We start from the raw sequence: 18,978 nt of genomic DNA, 5'->3' as shown, positions 1-18,978 counted from the left end.
TCTCAACCTTTGCCCCCCCCCCCCTACCGCGAAGATTGGTGTATGTATATATACATACTAATTTCGCGTAAACGGAGTTCTGCCACAACGAAATTTTTTGCCTGTCCCGTGAGTTTCGTTGTAGCGGGACTCGACTGTAACAGAATTTTGGTATATTGAAATTCAACCTTTTATGCAAATAACAACAGTTGCTGATGGATTTTTCTTGCACAGAATGGTCCGCAGAATTTGAATGAGAAAGAAAGGCAATTTGTTGAATTTGAAAGTCAGCGACGAAAGATAGTTTCGTACTGTGTCAATGATATCTTCACATCAGTGGTGCCAACGCTTTCGCGTCCACTCTGCCCACCCAGCTCCTAGTATCACCCATAGTGGGACAATGCTATAAGGAAAAGCACCGTCAGCTGGGAGCAAATGTTTTGTCTGCCTCTCAATCGAACGTGTCTCCGAAACACAAGATAACCTCGGTAATCTCCAACACTAAACACACCAGAAGACAGTGCACGTGATGCCACACCATCTCGGAGCCTCCATACTTCGCGAACGTGGCAGATTACCTCTAACACAGGGCGTGCGGGCTGTGTATGCACTCAGCCGCGTTGACAGCCATGCACAGGCTTGGCCGCGCTAGAAAGCGAGGCGCGCACCAACCCCCCCTCCCAGCGCGTGCGCTTGATCACATTACTGCAAGCACGCTCCCCCCAACCCCCCTTTCCCCTACCCCTTGCTCGCGCGAGCAGATGGCGCTCATCAAGCCGCCATCCTTCTGAGCTCATCCTAGCATGCTTTCATTTGCAACCAAAGTGTGAAGATCTTAGCACACCTTGGACTTTATATGAAACATGACGCCGCTCCACTTTAGCAGTCACTCTTGGTCGCTTAGCACGCGATTTCAGAGGTGCGCTCGCAAGCAGCTGCTTTTAATTGAACCGTTTGACCATGTGCTTCCCTGGAAGTTTTTGTTTATACCTTCGAGCAACACTGGCCTTTCTCACCACCGCACATAGCTGCGCACCTGCACACAAGCAGTGGCTCACAATAACACTTTTCCACTGACCTCGATCTCTTGCGCATGCCTGACTGCACAAGCTGCGCCGTCGCCAGGCTGCGCGCAGCGGTACAAGATATTAGTGCATTCACTTCTACTGCGCAGTGCACCACGCAAAAAAAAAAAGCTTGCCCTAGAGTTAGGTAATAGCCATAGTCAAACATTAGGAGCTGTGGTTATTGATTGACAGTCTTTCTCTGGCGAGCTGGTGTGGGGGTCTTCCCCAACCCGTAGCGCGTATAATCGCAGCTACGTAGGGTTCGGGCGAATAAGGCAACAAGCGTGTCAACTCAACAACGTTTATTGCTGCGGACGATAAAACACACTTGCAGAGGGAAGTTCGCTCTGTATAATAAGTAATAAAATAGGCTTGCCCTGTTGCGTGTAGGAGTCACGCAAGCGACTTCACTCACGGGTTGCAGCGGGTATATTCCTAAGCCAGGTCAATTGTAGCGAGGTCAGAGAGCCTTGGGGGTCTCTCGGTCACGCTCTTTTATACCTTTTTACCTTTTCGCGAGGGGAATGTCCTCCTCGCTTGTCGGATACTTTCCCTCTTCCCGCGCGGCTACGCGTGTCGTGAGAGGCGAGCGAGAACCGGGAGAGGGCAAAGTGCATCTCTGCCGTGTCCGCCTGGCTGGCACTGCGCGCGCACGCGGGAGAAGATGTCCGCCCGGCTCCCGCTGCGTGTGCTCCCTACACTGGAAATGTGTTTTCGGCAAGAGATGACCTATGTTCAACACATTCACTGTCCCCTAAGCTCAGCCAGGACAGACGCTACCACTCAAGAAGTGGCTACCGCGGTCACTATAGCGGTCATGCGCGTGCATGCTGACAGGTAAAGTTCGAATTATCCTGTGAAGGCAAATTTTAGGATTGAGAAAACAAGTTCGGGCCCATAAAAATGCATGGGTGCTTGCTAGGTGCTTTGGCTAGGCTCGAATTTACCAAAAAAAATTGAATTTAAAGGAGTTGAATTAATGGAAGTCTCCTGTATTGAGGTTCAACTGTATAACGAACTTGAGTGTACAGTAAAACCTCGTTAATTTGGAAAATTGGATAATTCGGACCCATCCTTTGGTCCCGTATGGCGTATGCATTATGTAATCCAATGAAACTCTCATTAATTTGAATGTATTTAGCCGCACATTGGTTAATTTGGACAACTCTCAGAGCTCGGCGAGTGTGGCGTGCCGCAAATATGCGATGCAGAAGAGCAGTAACAGCATCGGCGTCTACCGAAATGAAGCGGCGGAGTTCACTTCGCAATAGTCATCAGCGCATAGCACAGTGTTGGTGGCGTGCCTTCATAACTGCGTAGTCGCCATCAACGATCGTGTCGATAGCAACCGCGGTTTTATCCGCAACTGTTGCGGCAAGCAGTAATTTCGTTTTTACTCAGTGCAATGCTGTCAAGGATGATGAGCACCGTCTGCATCACGATGGGCCGTGACCTTGTGACACTGGTGAAGAAATCGGTATGTGCTTGCAGTAGTGAAAAGCTTGTCTTAGATGAAGATGCGCGCTCCGACCACGCTCTGAAGGAAGTCGTGAGGCCTTCACCATGGCGAGCGCTAATCAGTCACGAGGTGACGAGAATTGCAGCTTCTGTACTTCTTTTGGGCAAAATAAACAGGATTTGCTGATTCATTCAGTAAATAAAAGCGTGTTGACGTAGTAAGCATTTGTTTATTATTTTTTTTATACCCACGATAATTCAACATTTGGTTAATTCGGACATTTCTTTTGGTCCTGTAAAATGTGAATTAACGAATGTTTACTGTAACAAAATTCCTGATTAAGTTAAACCTGGATATAAACGAAATTGACAAATTCCCGAAAAACTTCGTTATAAAAAGGATTTCGTTATATGCAGGTTCGGCACAAAAATTCAAAAAAGAAACGCTTACCATAATTACTCGATTCTAACGAGCCCTCGATTGTAACGTGCACCCGTTTTCCATGACCAAAAGAGAGGTTAAAAAATCCCTTACAGTACCGCCCACCTCATGCTTTCATACAGAAATACAACTATCGCTCAAGTTTTACTCCCAATACACTAAAGTTGCGATGAACAAAAAAAGTCCCAGTTTCGCCCGAAAGGCGAAGCATCGATTGAAACAACTAATTAGCAGGCAGCTATACAAAGTAAGCATAGTAGTTTTATTGGCCGTCTAAACTTGTAAACATTCGCTGTTTAACTAAATTAGTAGATTAATGCCTAAGCACACGTACTACAGCACATGCTCGAAGCTGCGGGAGCTAGGCTCGAAGTGCGTAGGAGGCGGCCATATTGAAATGCTGATGGCGATATGATAACGCAAATTTAGGGTCGTACTCGAAAAAAAATAAGGACTTTTTTTTTCCTTCGGCAACATCGACTGAAAAAGAAGAGTACCAGCTTGGGCGGGCTAGGCCAGCTGCAGCAAGCAGCGGGATTAGGTTTGAGTGAAGGAAGGGGGAAAGGTCACGCCCGCAGCGGCAAGATCGCCGGTTTGAGGGATGCAGGCTCGCCTCGCGCACGCTCGCACGCACGCACACGTGCGCTCGCTCTTGCCTCGCAGTCGCCGTGAATTCGAGCGCACCAAGCGCGATGCCGCCACTTCACATTCCGTCGCGGCGGAGAAGGTGCTTCCGGTTGCTGCTCGCACAAAAATGTTAAAATTTGGGGCGAAATCTTTAGGTTGTCGGCGGGGAAAATTCTTTGTTTCGAGGGGGTCTCCCGCTGCCACTTCGTTACGTAGAGGTCTCAAATACATGTGCTTTTGTGGAGTATCGGCGGGGAATAGAAAAACTTCGTTATATCCAGGAATTCATTATATGTAGGTTCGTTAAAGCAGGTTTAACTGTATAACAAAGTAGAGCAAAATCTCGATGATACGAATTTCACGGGGTCGCGCGAAATATTCGTATCACCAAAAATTCGTATCATCAAAACATTCACAAAATCGAGAAAAAAAGAATTTTATTTTAGGAGAAAAAAAATTCCTAATAGTGGAATCCCGTTGATACATTACTTGCTGCTGCATTTTCCCAGCTACCATGTTGCGTTTTCGCAGTCCCGACCCTAATTTAATTGATTTCCATGTATTATGTTTCCCTTGATACGTCGCCGATCTGTAATGTTCCTGCATCTTACGTTGCGTTTGAGTGTGGCGGTCACGTAAATTTAGCGGTGCAGTTAGGTTGACGTTGCAACAAGTGACCGGTGCTTTGCAACAAGCGACCAGCACGTTGCAGATACGGCGCGGCTGCGCCGCCCGCGCGAGCGCTGTACCTTGGAAGCAATGTGCGACGTGCGCAAAGTGTGCGCCGTTGCGGGCCTCATCTTCAAAATGATCTGCGATGTTGAAAAAGTGTGCCTAGTGCCAGATAGCTTAGTGTGCGCTGTGCTTTCGAGATTTAGTTCGTTCACTGCTACTGCTGCCGCACTTCCTGACTCCAGCGTTTTGACAGCATGTTACTGTGGTCATCGAGCGAGATGTGTTCATGTTTACCTGTGGGCGCGTGACACCGTGCTTGTTTATACGGCCGATAAAACTACTAACACTACTTCTACAGCTGTCTACTAATTTGCTATCGCAATTGTTGCTTCACCTTTCGAGCGAAAATGAAACTTTTTTTTTTTCTCTGTCCATTGAAATGCGTATCAATGGGGTTGTACTTTCTGTGTGCGTTTTCCTCTTGCCCAAATCGTCAGCAATCACCCTCTGGAAAGCGTAAAAGTGCGCACATGTGATCTCACGAATGTTTTCGCGCACCACTGAATGCCTTTGCACGTCTAGTGCAGGGAGTATTTTGGCTGTTGTGGCTGCTGCCTGCGGTTGTCGTCGTCTTCATCGCTGGTCAAAGCATCAGCGCGTCAGACTGTGATGTGGTCCAGTCCGCTCGATGGAGAGGACCAATGAGAGATTGTGCAGCCGCGTGATGTAGCCGGTTGCTTGGCGACCATGGATCCTGCCTAGATCGTGCTATGCCAGCTTGTCTGTGCCGGTCGCTTCGCTGGCTCGGCCAACTCCGCCGTCGTTGCTTATGAGTTTGTATGATCCGCAACGGGGCGGCAACGTGTTTGGAACAGCCGATGTTCTTTGTATTGCGAGCAATGTATTTCGGCCTGGGAATGTTACGCATTCTTATCACACCGAAACTCGTACCAGCCCTGATTGTATCACCGGGGTTTTACTGTATTTAACTTCATGTTTTCAACTGTGCAGTGCATACCTGTCTATGCACGAGAAGTATGGGGGCCTCTATGTATTCATGTCCTATCATAGCATCTGGCTCTACTCGAACTTGTCTCGTTTTCGTGTCACAGTGTGAAGAGTCGGCTGAACCAGTCGCAGCGAGAGGAGCTGGGGCTCATTGAGCAGGCCTACGACAACCCTCACGAGGCACTGTCACGCATTAAGCGACACCTGCTCACGCAGAGAGCTTTCAAAGAGGTGAGTGTTAGCCACACTGAATTTATTATTCTTTTTTCAGAAGTCACCTTTTGTACTACATTTCCCGCAAACACGAGTCCTGCATACTGCCTTCAAAATTATTTTGTTTGCCTTGCATGGAAACCTTGCCCTTGAGTGTTTAATTCTTTTCTTCCATGCCATTTTGAAACAGAAGCATAGGTGAGGCAAACTTTGAAAAAAAAAATGCTACCTTAAAGGTCCCCTCACCAGGTTTGGCCATTTTAAACCGGCAAGTGCAGTGCATACCTCACATGCTGTTGATCTTGTTTACAAATTATAACAGTGCTGCATGCCGTGGAAACTACTCAAATTTGAAACCAAACACCGTACATCCTCCCTCTCAAGGACGTAGGCAGGGCTCGATGCGGTCCTTCGGTCCCGGTATGGGAGAAGGAGGAGAAGGAACGTCGCTTGCAGACTATACTCGAAGCAAAGGGGAGAGGGTCTTTGTTGGCAGTCACGTTCGCCTCCTGGCAGTGTGATAACAGTGCATTCAATTTATTCTACCTCCGCCAATAATAAACTGATTTGAAAAATGATTTCAGTAAAATGATCTGTAGCCTGTGTTCTAAAATTTTCATTGTAGAAGTAAAGTTTGCAATGGGGCCTGGTGAGGGGCGCTTTAACCCTGTGAGGGTCAATGTTTTTGTTTTTTTGGGTAGTGTGTCAGGACTGCACTAATTTGGTGTAAAACCTGAGACGTCACAAAATCGGGCGATGCAATACAGGGGTTCTCCTGTAGTACGTGAAGCAGCAAAATCAGCAACAGTAAAGTCACTGAAGAAGTCAGTGCCATCTAAAGACAATTTGTTGCTTGTCAATCTGTTGTTCCCAAGTTTTGCTGCTGCTTGTGTGCTACGTCTAATATGGGTATGTATGCCACAACAGATGTACGCTCAGAGCAAAGTTTTTAACTGGTCAATCAATACATTAGGCTCTAATGGAGGCTGGATCAATTAATCACTTCAAATGCATTTTAACAATACATTCTAAGTGGGTATATGTTATCGAGATTTTGCTGTACTCTTATCTTCGTAGCTTTTCGATAAATGCCATTGTGCAAGTTCATGTGTTCTCGTGATTTGGTTTATGCAGATTCAGTTCTTAACTCATACTCATACTGTCAGACTGAGCTTCTTACTTGCTCAGAAAGGATGAACTATTGAATGAGCATGGTCCTTTTTGCAGGTGGGCATAGAGTTCATGGACCTGTACAGCCACTTGATCCCTGTATACGACGTAGAGCCCCTGGAGAAGATCACTGACGCTTACCTGGATCAGTATCTGTGGTACGAGGCAGACAAGCGGCGCCTCTTTCCACCCTGGATCAAGCCAGCAGACTCAGAGCCACCACCCTTACTTGTGTACAAGTGGTGTCAGGGCATCAACAACCTGCAGGACGTGTGGGACACTGCTGAGGGTGAGTGTAATGTCATGCTCGAGTCACGCTTTGAGAAGATGTACGAGAAGATGGACCTGACGTTGCTCAACCGGCTTCTGCGCCTCATTGTGGATCACAACATTGCTGACTACATGACGGCCAAGAACAATGTCATCATCAACTACAAGGACATGAATCATACCAACTCGTATGGCATCATCCGCGGCCTGCAGTTCTCCTCCTTCATTGTCCAGTACTACGGACTGGTGCTGGATTTGCTGGTGTTGGGACTGCAGCGGGCCTCCGAGATGGCGGGGCCCCCGCAGGTGCCGAACGATTTCCTCTCCTTCCAGGACGTTGCCACGGAGACTGCACATCCTGTGCGCCTCTACTCACGCTACATCGACCGCATACACGTCTTCTTCAGGTATGGTTATCTTTGGACCCTGTTTCTGCACAATAGAGAGATTTAGCTTGTCGACTAATCGGGTAAACGCAGGCAGACCGGCGTTGGGGCGGAGGCTTAAACGTGAGCGGCCTGGTGGCGCAGAGCTCAGACAAAAACAGCTAATATTGCACTAACCAAGTCTATTGCTGCTGGTGTAAATTTTCGGCAGTGGCGTAATCATGTTGCTGCCGAAAATTTCGACCAGCAGCGAAGGAGAATAGACTTGCTTACTGCAGTATTAGCTGTTTTTGTCTGAGCTCTGCGCCACCAGGTGGCAGCACCGTACAGGCTGCTCACGTTTACGCCTTCGGCCCAAACGCCCAGTTCACCTGCATTTACCCGATTACCGGACAAGCTAAACCTCTGTAATGTTAATACAGTAAAGTTACTGTACTGTACTGTAACGTTAGTGTACTGCATTTTTGCGACCCTGGGGTCGCAAAAATGTACAAAAAATCGGGCCGTCTGAAAAAAATGAATGTGCCTTTTACTGCCCCCTAAAGGCTCAAATCGTCACACGCATGTCTGAAATAGCTCTGAAGGCCTGTCAGTATGTTTCAAGTCGAACTCACTTGTAACAATCCAAAATATAGTGACCTATCAGTTAAGACTTAGAGATTGACTCCTACCAAATAAGGGAATTTATTAGCCCGATGTTTCGGAGCCAATTTGGCTCCTTCTTCAGGGGGTATTCTTCGGAGGTGGCAGTGTGCCGCTTTTACAAGGTCCATCGTAAGAAAGGAGAGGAAGGGGGGGGGGGGTGAGAGCGTAAGGTGGGGACCAAGAAGATTTACCATATTTATCAGTTGTAACGACCACATTTCACAGCACTACAATTTTCTGACCCGGCCTATCGAAATTGCATCCAGATATAGTCTACGCTCGTTACAACGTACCCATGTACAACAGACTCAGATATAACAGACCATATTTCAACCTTAGTTTGCTCTGCCTATTTCATTCATACAACTAAGTTTGCTTTTGATGGCCAGCGCTACAATGTACTATCAGCTACCCCGGACGAAATTAGCTGCACTTTTTTTTTTTTAAATCGGGCGTATAAAGCCTACTATTGCGGTGTTGACACGTGCTGACAACAGACTTGCAAGGGTCAGTCGACGCTCGCGGCCTCAATCTTGTGCACAGGCGAGGGAGGAAGGCGGGGCTACGGTGGCTGGATGGGTAGGTGTGCCAACTGGCGCATCTGGAGTGTGTCGGGATAAGGGGGGATGCCAACGGCCCTCTGCCTCGACACACCGAGCCCCCGCGGTTGGCGCATGCCTGCGCATCAACCGCGGTCCGGTACAAGCTCGAGGAAACAATAGACAACTACGTGTACACTCGAAAAGCATTTATTACGACTGCAACTAACACTTCGAGCGGGCCAGCTAGCTATAGTTGACATCGCTGAGGGTTCCCTCGAAGAGAATAATACACTAGGTAAAGAAGGACTTCCGACTTACCAACTGGGGAATAGGGGGGGAGGGGGGGGGGGGCGGCGTTTGCCGCGGCAAGAACGCGGTTGACTAACCACGTGCGGGAATACGGGAGCGGCGGCTTACTTCTACTTTACTAGTCTCAAAGTAGAAGTAAAGTCATTGTAGACCAAAGACCCGGGCGATATCAGCCGGATCTCACGTGACCCACCCGGTGGCGCTGATAGCGCTTGCGATTCCTGCGCACCGCCCGCGGAAGGAAAGTTTCCCCTCTCCCAACTTTCCCTGGCACGCATGCGCTTGACGCGACGTTCGCTGCCCGTGCGGCGGTTATGGGACCCGAGGATTCCCACAAGCGTAGTTCACCGCTTCTCCGTGTCATGACGCAAAATTGGCGCTGTGGTCAGTATAACGGTTCTGCAGCGCGTGCTGTCTGCTACTGGTGGCAGACGGCACGCAAAAAAAATAAAGCTCTTATAGGAATAGTTGTGTGTCGCTGGGTCGTGTCAGTTTCAAAGTTGAAGAGCTCCGGGTCTCGTACTGTTTGCAAGTTCCTAAGCGATGTGGAATGTTCCAGGTCAGAAAAATGACCGACGAGATAAGCGGCAACATTGCTCCACTAAAGAAGAGCACCAAGAAGACTTACCGTATTTACTCAAATATAGGCCGCCTCCGATTCTAAGTCGACCCCCCAAAAGTTCGAATCCAGAAAAAGAAAAAAAAAAAACTTACCTCGAATGTAGGCCAAACAAAAAAGCGAGGACAGCGTTCGCAAAATGAAACGGCATTTATTAAATGTGAACATGCCGAGCTCATTCAATCTCACCATTGCTGCTAGCCTCGTCGCTATCTTCCTTACTGCTGACATCTTCAAACAGTGCACTATATTCAGTACCATCAAGCACATTAGAGATGCTGCACTTTTTGAAGGAGCGCACGATCAATGTTCCTGGGTAAATGCCATCCTCGTTGCGGCGCACGCAGAAAGCATCTCCCGTGGCCCCCTCCAACGACAGACGTTTTTCTTATCGATGCCGAAGTTCTGCCCGGCTTGAACGTTTGATGGTACCTCTACGGCTAGCACAACTACTCTATTTACTCGATTCTCATGCACCCTCAATTGTAATGCTCACCCGTTTTTCGTGAGGAAAAAAAAAAAAGTCCTTTACAGTACTGCGCACCTCATGCTTTCAAACAGAAATACAACGTTCTGTCATTTGGAAAAACAGATTTCCTCCCGATACACTGAAGTTGCGATGAATAAAAACAGTCGCAGTTTCACCCGAAAGGCGATGCATCAAATGTGATAGCAAATTAGTAGACCGCTGTACGAAGTGAGGATAGCAGTTTTATCGGCTGTATAAAATTGCAAACATTTGCTTGCTAAATAAATTAACAAGCACAGTGTCGCGCGCGCAAGCAAACATGAACACATCTCGCTCATTGACCGCGGAAACGAGCTGTCAAAAAGCTGGAGACGAAGTGCGGCGAGCGAATTGACGTTCGTGCTCTCTTGCCTCTCGCTTCAAAGCAACCTATAAGCCATGTGTGGATGCGCGAGTCTCGCGCGTCCCCAGATGTTTTCTCCGTATAGCTCGGGTCTCCTGTAGTCCAGCTCTGTGTGGCTAAGCGCCGGAGGCGGTCATAGTGATTGTGGTGCAGTTGCGAGAAATGGCGCGAGTGTCGCGATGCTAACGCCACCGAACGGCGGGGTGCGTTGGGAGGAAAAGGTCGAAAGTGCTTTCTCTTTGGCTTGTGATCGGCGACCAACACGCACGAACGCTTTGCGCATGCGCGCGCCCGCTTCGCGGGACCGTCTCGCGAGGCTTAGAGCAGGACTCCGGTATGGACGAACGCGGATCGTTCGCCACCGTTCGCGTGACCGCACACGTGAACGACTAGGCGATGGTGTCACAGCATGGGGCGAATTTATTCGCTCGCTGTCGGGTCGCGGTGAGTCGGACTTCCTTGATTTGTCGCGCGCCCATGTGAATGTTCTATTGGTTGTAATTCGGCTAGTGTGCATTGGTGTATGAAAGGAACAATAAATGCCCTTTTGATTGTCTGCACTATTGTGTTGTCCTTCCTTTGTCCCAAGAGCCCTAGTGAGACCCCACATCTGGCTGCCCAACGTGGACCTCTTGGGGCATCGGACGATAATTTTGACAGTTTTGCTCGGTTCGAGACAACCTTTGTTTCAACCGAAGCGTAGTCCTAGCGTGGATTTTGATCGTTAGTGTCGGCGGCGTGCTTTCTCGAGCGAGGCGACGGTTGCTGTAGCGTGTTTGAACTTTTCAACATGCTAAGCCTTTTCGCGAGTGTTGTGTTGAAGTACACTCGTCGGTACGAGAGCCACGTGGTCTGCATCCTAGGAGAGCGAGGCCTAGCGCCCGCGGAGCATTGGCAAGCCTGAAGCGAGTGAGTTCGGAAGCCTCGTGGGTGGTCTGAATTTCTTATGTAAATAGCTTCTTCTATCTCTTTGACTTCGGAAGTCGCGGCTCAGGGAGCTGGGTGGCCACGGGCCACGGGTGCCGCTACGGGCTGACTGGTATTGTGGCCTGGCACCAGGTGCTCCGACACCGTCTGGGACGGTGGGCTCCGACAACTCGGATGCTGTGTGCACCGAGCGGGGTAGGACCACCTCACAGAGCTAACGTCTCCTCGCGGCTGCCTGTTGTGCGCAATTTGGGTGATGTTTTTTTTTTTTTTGGATGCCGGTTGTTGTCAGGGTAGTGACGCATTAGGCCTAAGGCTTTACGAAGCCGCCTGTTGCACACGGAGAGACACAACCTGGTGGACCGTCGTGTTGAGGTGTCGCACTTTGCTTCCCTCATTTTAGTTAGCCTCGCACGAATTGAAATTACTTGTTCGATTCAAGAAAGCGAGCTTTGTTCACGTGAACTTAGCATCTGAAATGCCGCCCGAAATTTTGCTAGCCGAATTGAACATAGTACCACGTGGGCGATGTGTATGCCGAATTCCTTTTCCTTGCACTACTTTAGTGTTTGTCGAGTGCGTTGAGCGTACGCAGCGTGAGTGGAGTCACCCCTGGTTTGCTGTCACCTGCACATCGTCTGCGCTGCTGCCCCAGACTACATTCGAGCTACCCCAGGCGATGCAGATGCCTGTAGCCGCAGCGATTTCAGCGGCCGCCTGTGTCCGGCTCGCTACCCTCGGCGGCTGGGAAAAGAGCTGGCAGTCGCCAACGGCTACAGCGGCTCTTGCCGGCAGGGCGCGACTTCTGCGTCGCCGTTTCCAGAGTCCTAGGCTGGAGTCGTGCCATCGAATCTGCAGACGTGGTGCTGTGACCAACGGACGCCAGCGGTGAACCCCAGAGACAATGTCGGCTCGCTTGTTGTGGATAACGTGTGGACATTTCCTCGGTGCGGCCACTGTTGCATGTACTAACCTTTGTGCGCGACGCGCGCGTTGATAGACCGTGTGACATGTTTCGCCGGAGTATGTGTGCCACGCGAGACGTCTCGCGAAGCGTGGATCGGCGCACGCGCGGGACGTCCGCGTCGCTCACCGATCCCAACCCAAAGAGGAAGCGCCCTCGACCTTTCTCCACAGAACACCCATACATGCTTTCTCTCCCAAGTCACCCCGCTGTTCGGTGGCGTTAGCATCGCGGTGGCGTTAGCATCTCTCGCAACGCACCGCAACCACTATGACCACCGCCAGCACTTAGCCACGCGGTGAAGCCGGACCACAGGAGACGCGTGAGAGTCGCGCATCCCCACATCCCAAGAGCCCGAGTGAGACCCCACAGCGGCGAAAACACGGCGCGCGGCAGACTTTCCCCTTCGCAGATTGCTTTCAAAATAGGGCCAAGGCGATCGTAGCGCCGAAGTGGATCGTTGCAGATCACGTCCTGCTTCGGTCCACTGAAACCGTTCCACATTGCTTTGCTGGCGAAAATCCTGTCCTGTTTGCGCTAGTCCCGCTTGCAAGATTCGGATTCTCAGAACGTCCGTGATGCGGCCCGATTTAAGTCAGTCTCCGCACACATGATCACTTTCCTTTTCAATGCGGCATCATGATGAACTCGGTACTTCATGCTGATAAAGCAGACGCAGAGAACGTGAAGACAGACGGTAGACTATTGCCTAAGCACGTGTACTGCAGCACAAGGAGGAAGCTATGGCATGCTACGGTAGCTTGGCCAGAGTAGCAGCTAGGCTTGACGCGGGTGCGAGGCGGCCATTTTGAAATGCCGACGGCTATATGGTAACGCAGATTTAAGGTCGTGTTAAATGTGCGCGTTAGATTCGAGTAAATACGGTATTCAATAGAAAGCGGCACTATAGTGGCATCGCCTGTTTGGTGCCATTACGATAACGCCACACCGCACGCCGATGCGACACCATACCGATACTACCGATACGATGCAGGTCAAAATGGCAACGTCCCTCGTGTACTTCAGTTGGCTACTGGCGCATCTATAGTCGGGTACAACTTTAGAAGACAGGAGGAGGCCCCGCCCAGTTGACCGAAGCGCAGCAGCCAATTCCTCCGCGACTAAAGAAATAGTCCCACTCAAAAAATTGTGACTGCTTCTAAAACGCGTATTTGTCAGTATAAATAAGATTTGTGTATCTTGACGAGTGGTTTGGTAAAACTATCATGATGGAAATGCTACCGCACATGCCGGATCGCGAGAGAAAAATAACTCCGTGCCTTCTACAACGCTGTGCGTCGTCTGCTACAGAGCAAGATCGACGCAACCGGGCGTAGCAGTCGCTGGCTTAATAGCATAAGATTCATATATACTTTTTGTGTGTTTGCACAACCTTATTTTTTTAATGTGTTGGGCTTATTTTTAATTAATATTTTTTTCTTTTTTTTTTTCGCGGTTGCGAACCTGTGATCTCGTGAGTTCGCGAACGAGCGCGCGCGGCATTCCGTGCCAGTTTTCCGCCATGGAGCCCAGCGAGGTGACATCGGAACGCGATTCTTTGTTGCTGAACGAGCCTTGTGTCGCCTCGATGACCACACCACCAAGGAGACTCGGCAAGAACAAGAGCGGCCACATCCTGAACAGCGATTCACGCAACATGATCTTCCACTGCTACACGTTTTGGCGTAACAGGCAGCCTGAACGCAGCGTGGAGGACACGAGCAAGTTTGTCGCCGACATGCTTGGTGTAAGCGAAAGGACTGTGTTCAGGGTGAGGCAGGAAGTTAAAGCTTCGCATTTTTCGGGTGGCAAACTGACGACGCGCTCGCGAATGCGCCCACGCAATGCGGAGAAGAGGAGACGCAGCGCGAAGTTTGACAGCTTCACGTTGTGCGCGCCGAGATCATGTGTGCACGATTTCTTTCGCCGCAACGAGATACCGACGGTCGAGAAGGTAACTACCGAGTTCTCGGAGCGTATGGAACTACCATCACTAAGGCGGTGTACTGTGCCTCGCCTGCTTGCCGAGATCGGCTTCAAGCACGAAAAGAGAAGCCGCAACTCGCTGCTTATCGACCGGGATGACATCACCGATTGGCGGAATCGCTACCTCCGTGACGTGGAGCGCTACCGGGCGGAAGGCCGAAAGATCTTCTACCTGGACGAGACATGGGTGACGGCGGGACACACTCGGTCGATCGTGGGGACAGACACCATGGTAGAAGCGCGGACGCCTGTTCGCTCGAGCAAATGGCCTGACGACGGGTCTAAAACAGCCTTCTGGGAAAGGTCAGCGCCTGATCGTGACGCACATCGGCAGCGAGGATGGTTTCGTCGACGGCTGCTTGGATATATTCCGAGGCCAAAAGACAGACGACTACCACGAGGAAATGGACGGCAATCGCTTTGAGGGCTGGTTCAAGGACGTTCTGCAGAAGTTGCCAGCTGGTAGCGACATTGTTTTAGACAATGCACCTTACCATAGCCGGCGAGAAGAGAAATTGCCGACGACGGCCTGGAAGAAGGAAAAGATACAGGAGTGGCTCACAAGCAAGAACATCACCTACGGTGAAAGGATGATAAAGAAGCAGCTGCTTGAGCTGGTGGCATCTGTAAAGTCACGCTTTCTGAGCTACATCGTAGACAACACAGCTGTAAGGGCCGATTGCATTGTGCTCAGGCTCCCGCCGTACCACTGCGAATTTAATCCCATTGAGCTTGTGTGGGCCAAGGTCAAAAATGGCAACGCTGCGGACAACAGAGACTTCAAGCTGTCCACGGTCCACGTCATCTTGAGGGAGAAAATCAAGCAGGTAACGGCGGAAGACTGGAGGAAGAGCATTCAGCATGTGATGGACTTGGAGGCAAAGTTCAGACTTGACACGTCTGGGAGTGAGCACATTCAACCCATCATCATCCAGCTGGGTGAAGGTGACACTGAAGAAAGCGACTCCGACTGTGAGCTGTCTGGCATTGAGCCACTCGACGAAGCATAAACGCTTCTTATTAACAAAAGAACAGCCCTTATTAGGGCTACCAAAATTTTGCCAGTGGGTTCGCAACAGCCAACCATCCATTCCGTGACCTCTCAAATAAATAAGCAGTTCCATTTATGGCATATTCCTTATAATAGAAGCTCAATTCTGATAAGCAACGTCTTGCACACATTGTGCTCGATTTAAGAAGTGGCATAGAAACACATTTAAATGCTGGCATATCTGAATTGAAACACTATTGTTAACCCTGATTATCGTTGGCGGGCTCAAAATGCTCATTCGGGCAGCCATTCATGTGGTTGCATTGTTTATTTTGTTATCTGGCTCACACAAGTAAAGCGATTAAGATAACAAATATAAGACATCATTAGCTTAGTGAGGCCCAAAATGCTCATTCAGGCAGCCACCGTCGAGTTTGACGCGCCCCATAGTGAAATAGCAGCAGTCAGAGCACGCTTGATGGTTCTGTTAGCAGTCTGCACTGTAAATCACAGTCATGTCATAGCGAGTGGTGGTGAAATAGCAGCAGACAACACCAAACTGAGAGCCACTGTCAGCAGCTTAAATGCAAAGCACATTCATGTGGTTGCATTGTTTATTTTGTTGTCTGGCTCACACAAGTAATGCGATTAAGAAAACTAAAATAAAACATCATTAGCTTAGGGAGGCCCACACTGCTCATTCAGGCAGCCACCGTCGAGTTTGACGCGCCCCATAGTGAAATAGCATTAGTCAGAGCACGCTTTATGGTTATGTTAGCAGTCTGCACTGGAAATCGCAGTATGTCATAGCGAGTGGTGGTGAAATAGCAGCAGACAATACGAAACTGACAGCCACTGTCAGCACCTTGAATGCCAAAGCACATTCATGCGGTTGCATTGTTTATTTTGTTATCTGGCTCACACAAGTAATGCGATTAAGAGAACAAATATAAAACATCATTAGCTTAGTGAGGCCCAAACTGCTCATTCAGGCAGCCACTGTCGAGTTTGACGCGCCCCATAGTGAAATTAGTCGGAGCACGCTTTATGGCTCAGTTAGCAGTCTGCACTGAAAATTGAAATGTTGTCATAGCCAATTTTCAGTTTATTAATCTGACTCGAGCAAGTAATGCGAATGCAAGCACAATTATTAACGTGATTAACTTTGCTAGCAATTTTTTTGGCATATTTACGTACCGGAAAAATGCTCAGTAAAGTTGAACGTGTTTTAGTGAGTCACTTTGTTCATTACAAGCCGTAGGCAAAGTGACAGACAGATTCAGACAGTGATATTGGGGAAGTAATAAATGGTGAAAGTTGCAAAAGCTCTCACAGCACTGCTTTGCTGGACTCCATTCACTAGAAAACTGCATTTGTAATGATGAAAGCGGCATGACAGGAAATGATACCCCACTGCACAATGTTATATATGTGTACCACTACATGTGACGGGCAGCAAAACCATCTGTTTATTAAGACAATGCAACAACATAGCAAGGTGCTGTTTCACAATATGGCACCTTTTCATGTGCACTTCTGGTAAGCTACCGTATGCACTGATGCATAAACACATTAACAGGGGAAAGAGACAAGTAACTGTGCAAGCCATGTGATGCTTTTAACATTTTGTATCTGTCAATGTTTCTGTTGTCACAGCTGATAGAACTTTCTTTGGTGCAAGTTGATTAATCATGTTGCAGCAACAGCACAAGAAGCAAGGTCAGAATAGTAGGAGAAAACAAAGCAAGGTGGCAGACTGAGGAGGCAAGGTAGACAAGAGAGAATAGCTTTAATGACATCGAAGAGACCAGCCCTGCTATTCACAGGACTTGGTGCTTTGAATGAGACGAGTTAATGGAATAGTTGAAAGTCGTGGCTGCAGCATGCTTACAAGAACAAATGCAAAAATAAAAGAATAGAAATAGGAACAAATACATACACGCATGGAAGAACTCACATATTCACACACATGAACACAAACGTGAGCGCGAAAACTGAGATATAAAATACAAAAAAGGGCAAAATAACAAATATACACAAACACACAAGAAAACATGCACACACATTTAACGCAGGCGCGAGTAGAACTATTAGGAGTCAGTTCACAAGCAGCTGTGCCTACTTTCTCGTACTTTTTTTTAATGTACATATTGGCTCTGTTGCCTTCACTGTCATAGGAATTTTTTAGTAGCGACATATCACGACAAAGCGCAAAGCTGTGTTGTGGGAAAGCAAGTCGAGCGCTGACAGCACAGCTTATGCGCGATTGTGTCACAGCAGGCTTTCTACAGCTGGCGCGTGCAGTGAGCGAAGAGTTCTAAGCCACACAGCGACGCAAATTCATGCCAAGCTCCCTTGCAACGGCACCAGTGTATCAGTCATAATTTTAAATTAGCATTCAGGCTGACATTAAGGAAACAAACACTGCTTCCAAACGCCTGACCGTTAACAATCCAATGACATTCGCTCAAGCAGCGCGTGTTAGTCACTGATTGTTAGCATTGGTGGAAAGCAATCGATCGACGGTGCTACACAACACTCGAACGACGCCGCTAGACGCTCGGCTATCTTATCACACTGCTGCCAACGATCGGTCGTTTGCACGCTGAGCTGGCAGCAACAAATCTTTGCGTTGGAGGTTGCTTTCACAAATCTTTTCTGTTGAGAAACTCGCAGGTTGGTTTCATCCACGCACGCTTTTCTCATTTATCCTGATAATGGTTTTGCTCCATCACTTCACCACGTCCGACGAGAAACGCAGGGGCACAGTACACAAACACACCCGCCGCTCACAGTAGGTACCAGACTTTGGCGAACTCTCCTCGTCGTAACTTCACTTAGGAGCAAAACAAAACACCACGGAACAAACACGTACGATGTTCGTTTGCAGCGGTATGCCGCCGCGGGACCTTGTTTCCACACGAAGCGCAGCGCAGCGCCACCGATGTTCGCTGCAATCTTTCTTCGCCGGCTCACGGCTCAGAACAAATGCACGCGGCACAAATTGTGCATCGTAAGCTCCACCAATGTTCGCTGCAATCTTTCTTCGCCGGCTCACGGCTCAGAACAAATGCACGCGGCACAAATTGTGCATCGTAAGCTCACAATAATATTTCCGGCATGACAGACCACCACAAACAATTCGAATTCACTCTGACGAAGGGAGACGCACCGAGCTGACGCGACTCGGCCCAGTTCGAAGCGAGGGCGGCCATGTTAGGCATGTTCTCCGTCGGCGGGGACACCGGCCGTCCGGCTCATGACGTCACCTGAAGTGCGCGCCTATTGGTGCCGGCTCGTGTGCCTCCGCCTTTGAGGGGCAAATGCCGCTGTCTTCTAAAGTTGTATCCGACTATAGCAGCGGCTGTGATACTGAGTTTTCTAGATGGCGCTAACTATGCACCATATTTATCAGTTTCAGTTAAAAACTGGCGTGTTTTTTAAAATCCTCGAATCTAAGCCGATCCTAGAGTTTCGTATATGATTATTTGAAAAAAAAAAAAAAAAACTATCAGCCTAGATACGAATAAATACGGTACTGCTTCGCTCCGAACTGCAAGTCGGGCTCTAAATCCAGGAGAAAGAGTACTGAAATTTACGAATCTGGCAAAGTCTCCTGACAGCGGAAACGTTCGCCCCGGGCTCCTCACTAGCTTGCTCAATATCGGCGAGGTTAATAAGCAAGCGGTACACCAAAAACGTACGTCGATGAGCTCCTCGACGTTGTAAATTTGCAAGCCGCACATGAGGTGCTCAGTGCCTGCGACATTGTGCTCTGCTGCGCTGCTATGGGGAAAAGTGACTCTAGGCTTATATTCTATATAGCAG

The 18,978-nt window shown here is 49.0% G+C and overlaps 1 protein-coding gene across 1 annotated transcript in view; it reads left to right on the top strand.

Moving 5' to 3' along the window:
• Positions 1-18,978, top strand: part of LOC119446842 (pre-mRNA-processing-splicing factor 8) — a 253,265-nt gene that overhangs the window by 116,045 nt on the left and 118,242 nt on the right. The window contains exons 16-17 of the mRNA XM_037711405.2: positions 5,361-5,487; positions 6,697-7,316. Of these exons, the coding sequence (XP_037567333.1) occupies positions 5,361-5,487; positions 6,697-7,316 (747 nt within the window). The remainder of the gene's footprint in view (positions 1-5,360; positions 5,488-6,696; positions 7,317-18,978) is intronic.

This window comes from Dermacentor silvarum, chromosome 3 (genome assembly GCF_013339745.2).
Source record: "Dermacentor silvarum isolate Dsil-2018 chromosome 3, BIME_Dsil_1.4, whole genome shotgun sequence".
Lineage (NCBI taxonomy): Eukaryota > Metazoa > Arthropoda > Arachnida > Ixodida > Ixodidae > Dermacentor > Dermacentor silvarum.
The sequence above is the reverse complement of the archived record's forward strand: the minus strand, read 5'-3'. Positions and strand labels throughout refer to the sequence as shown.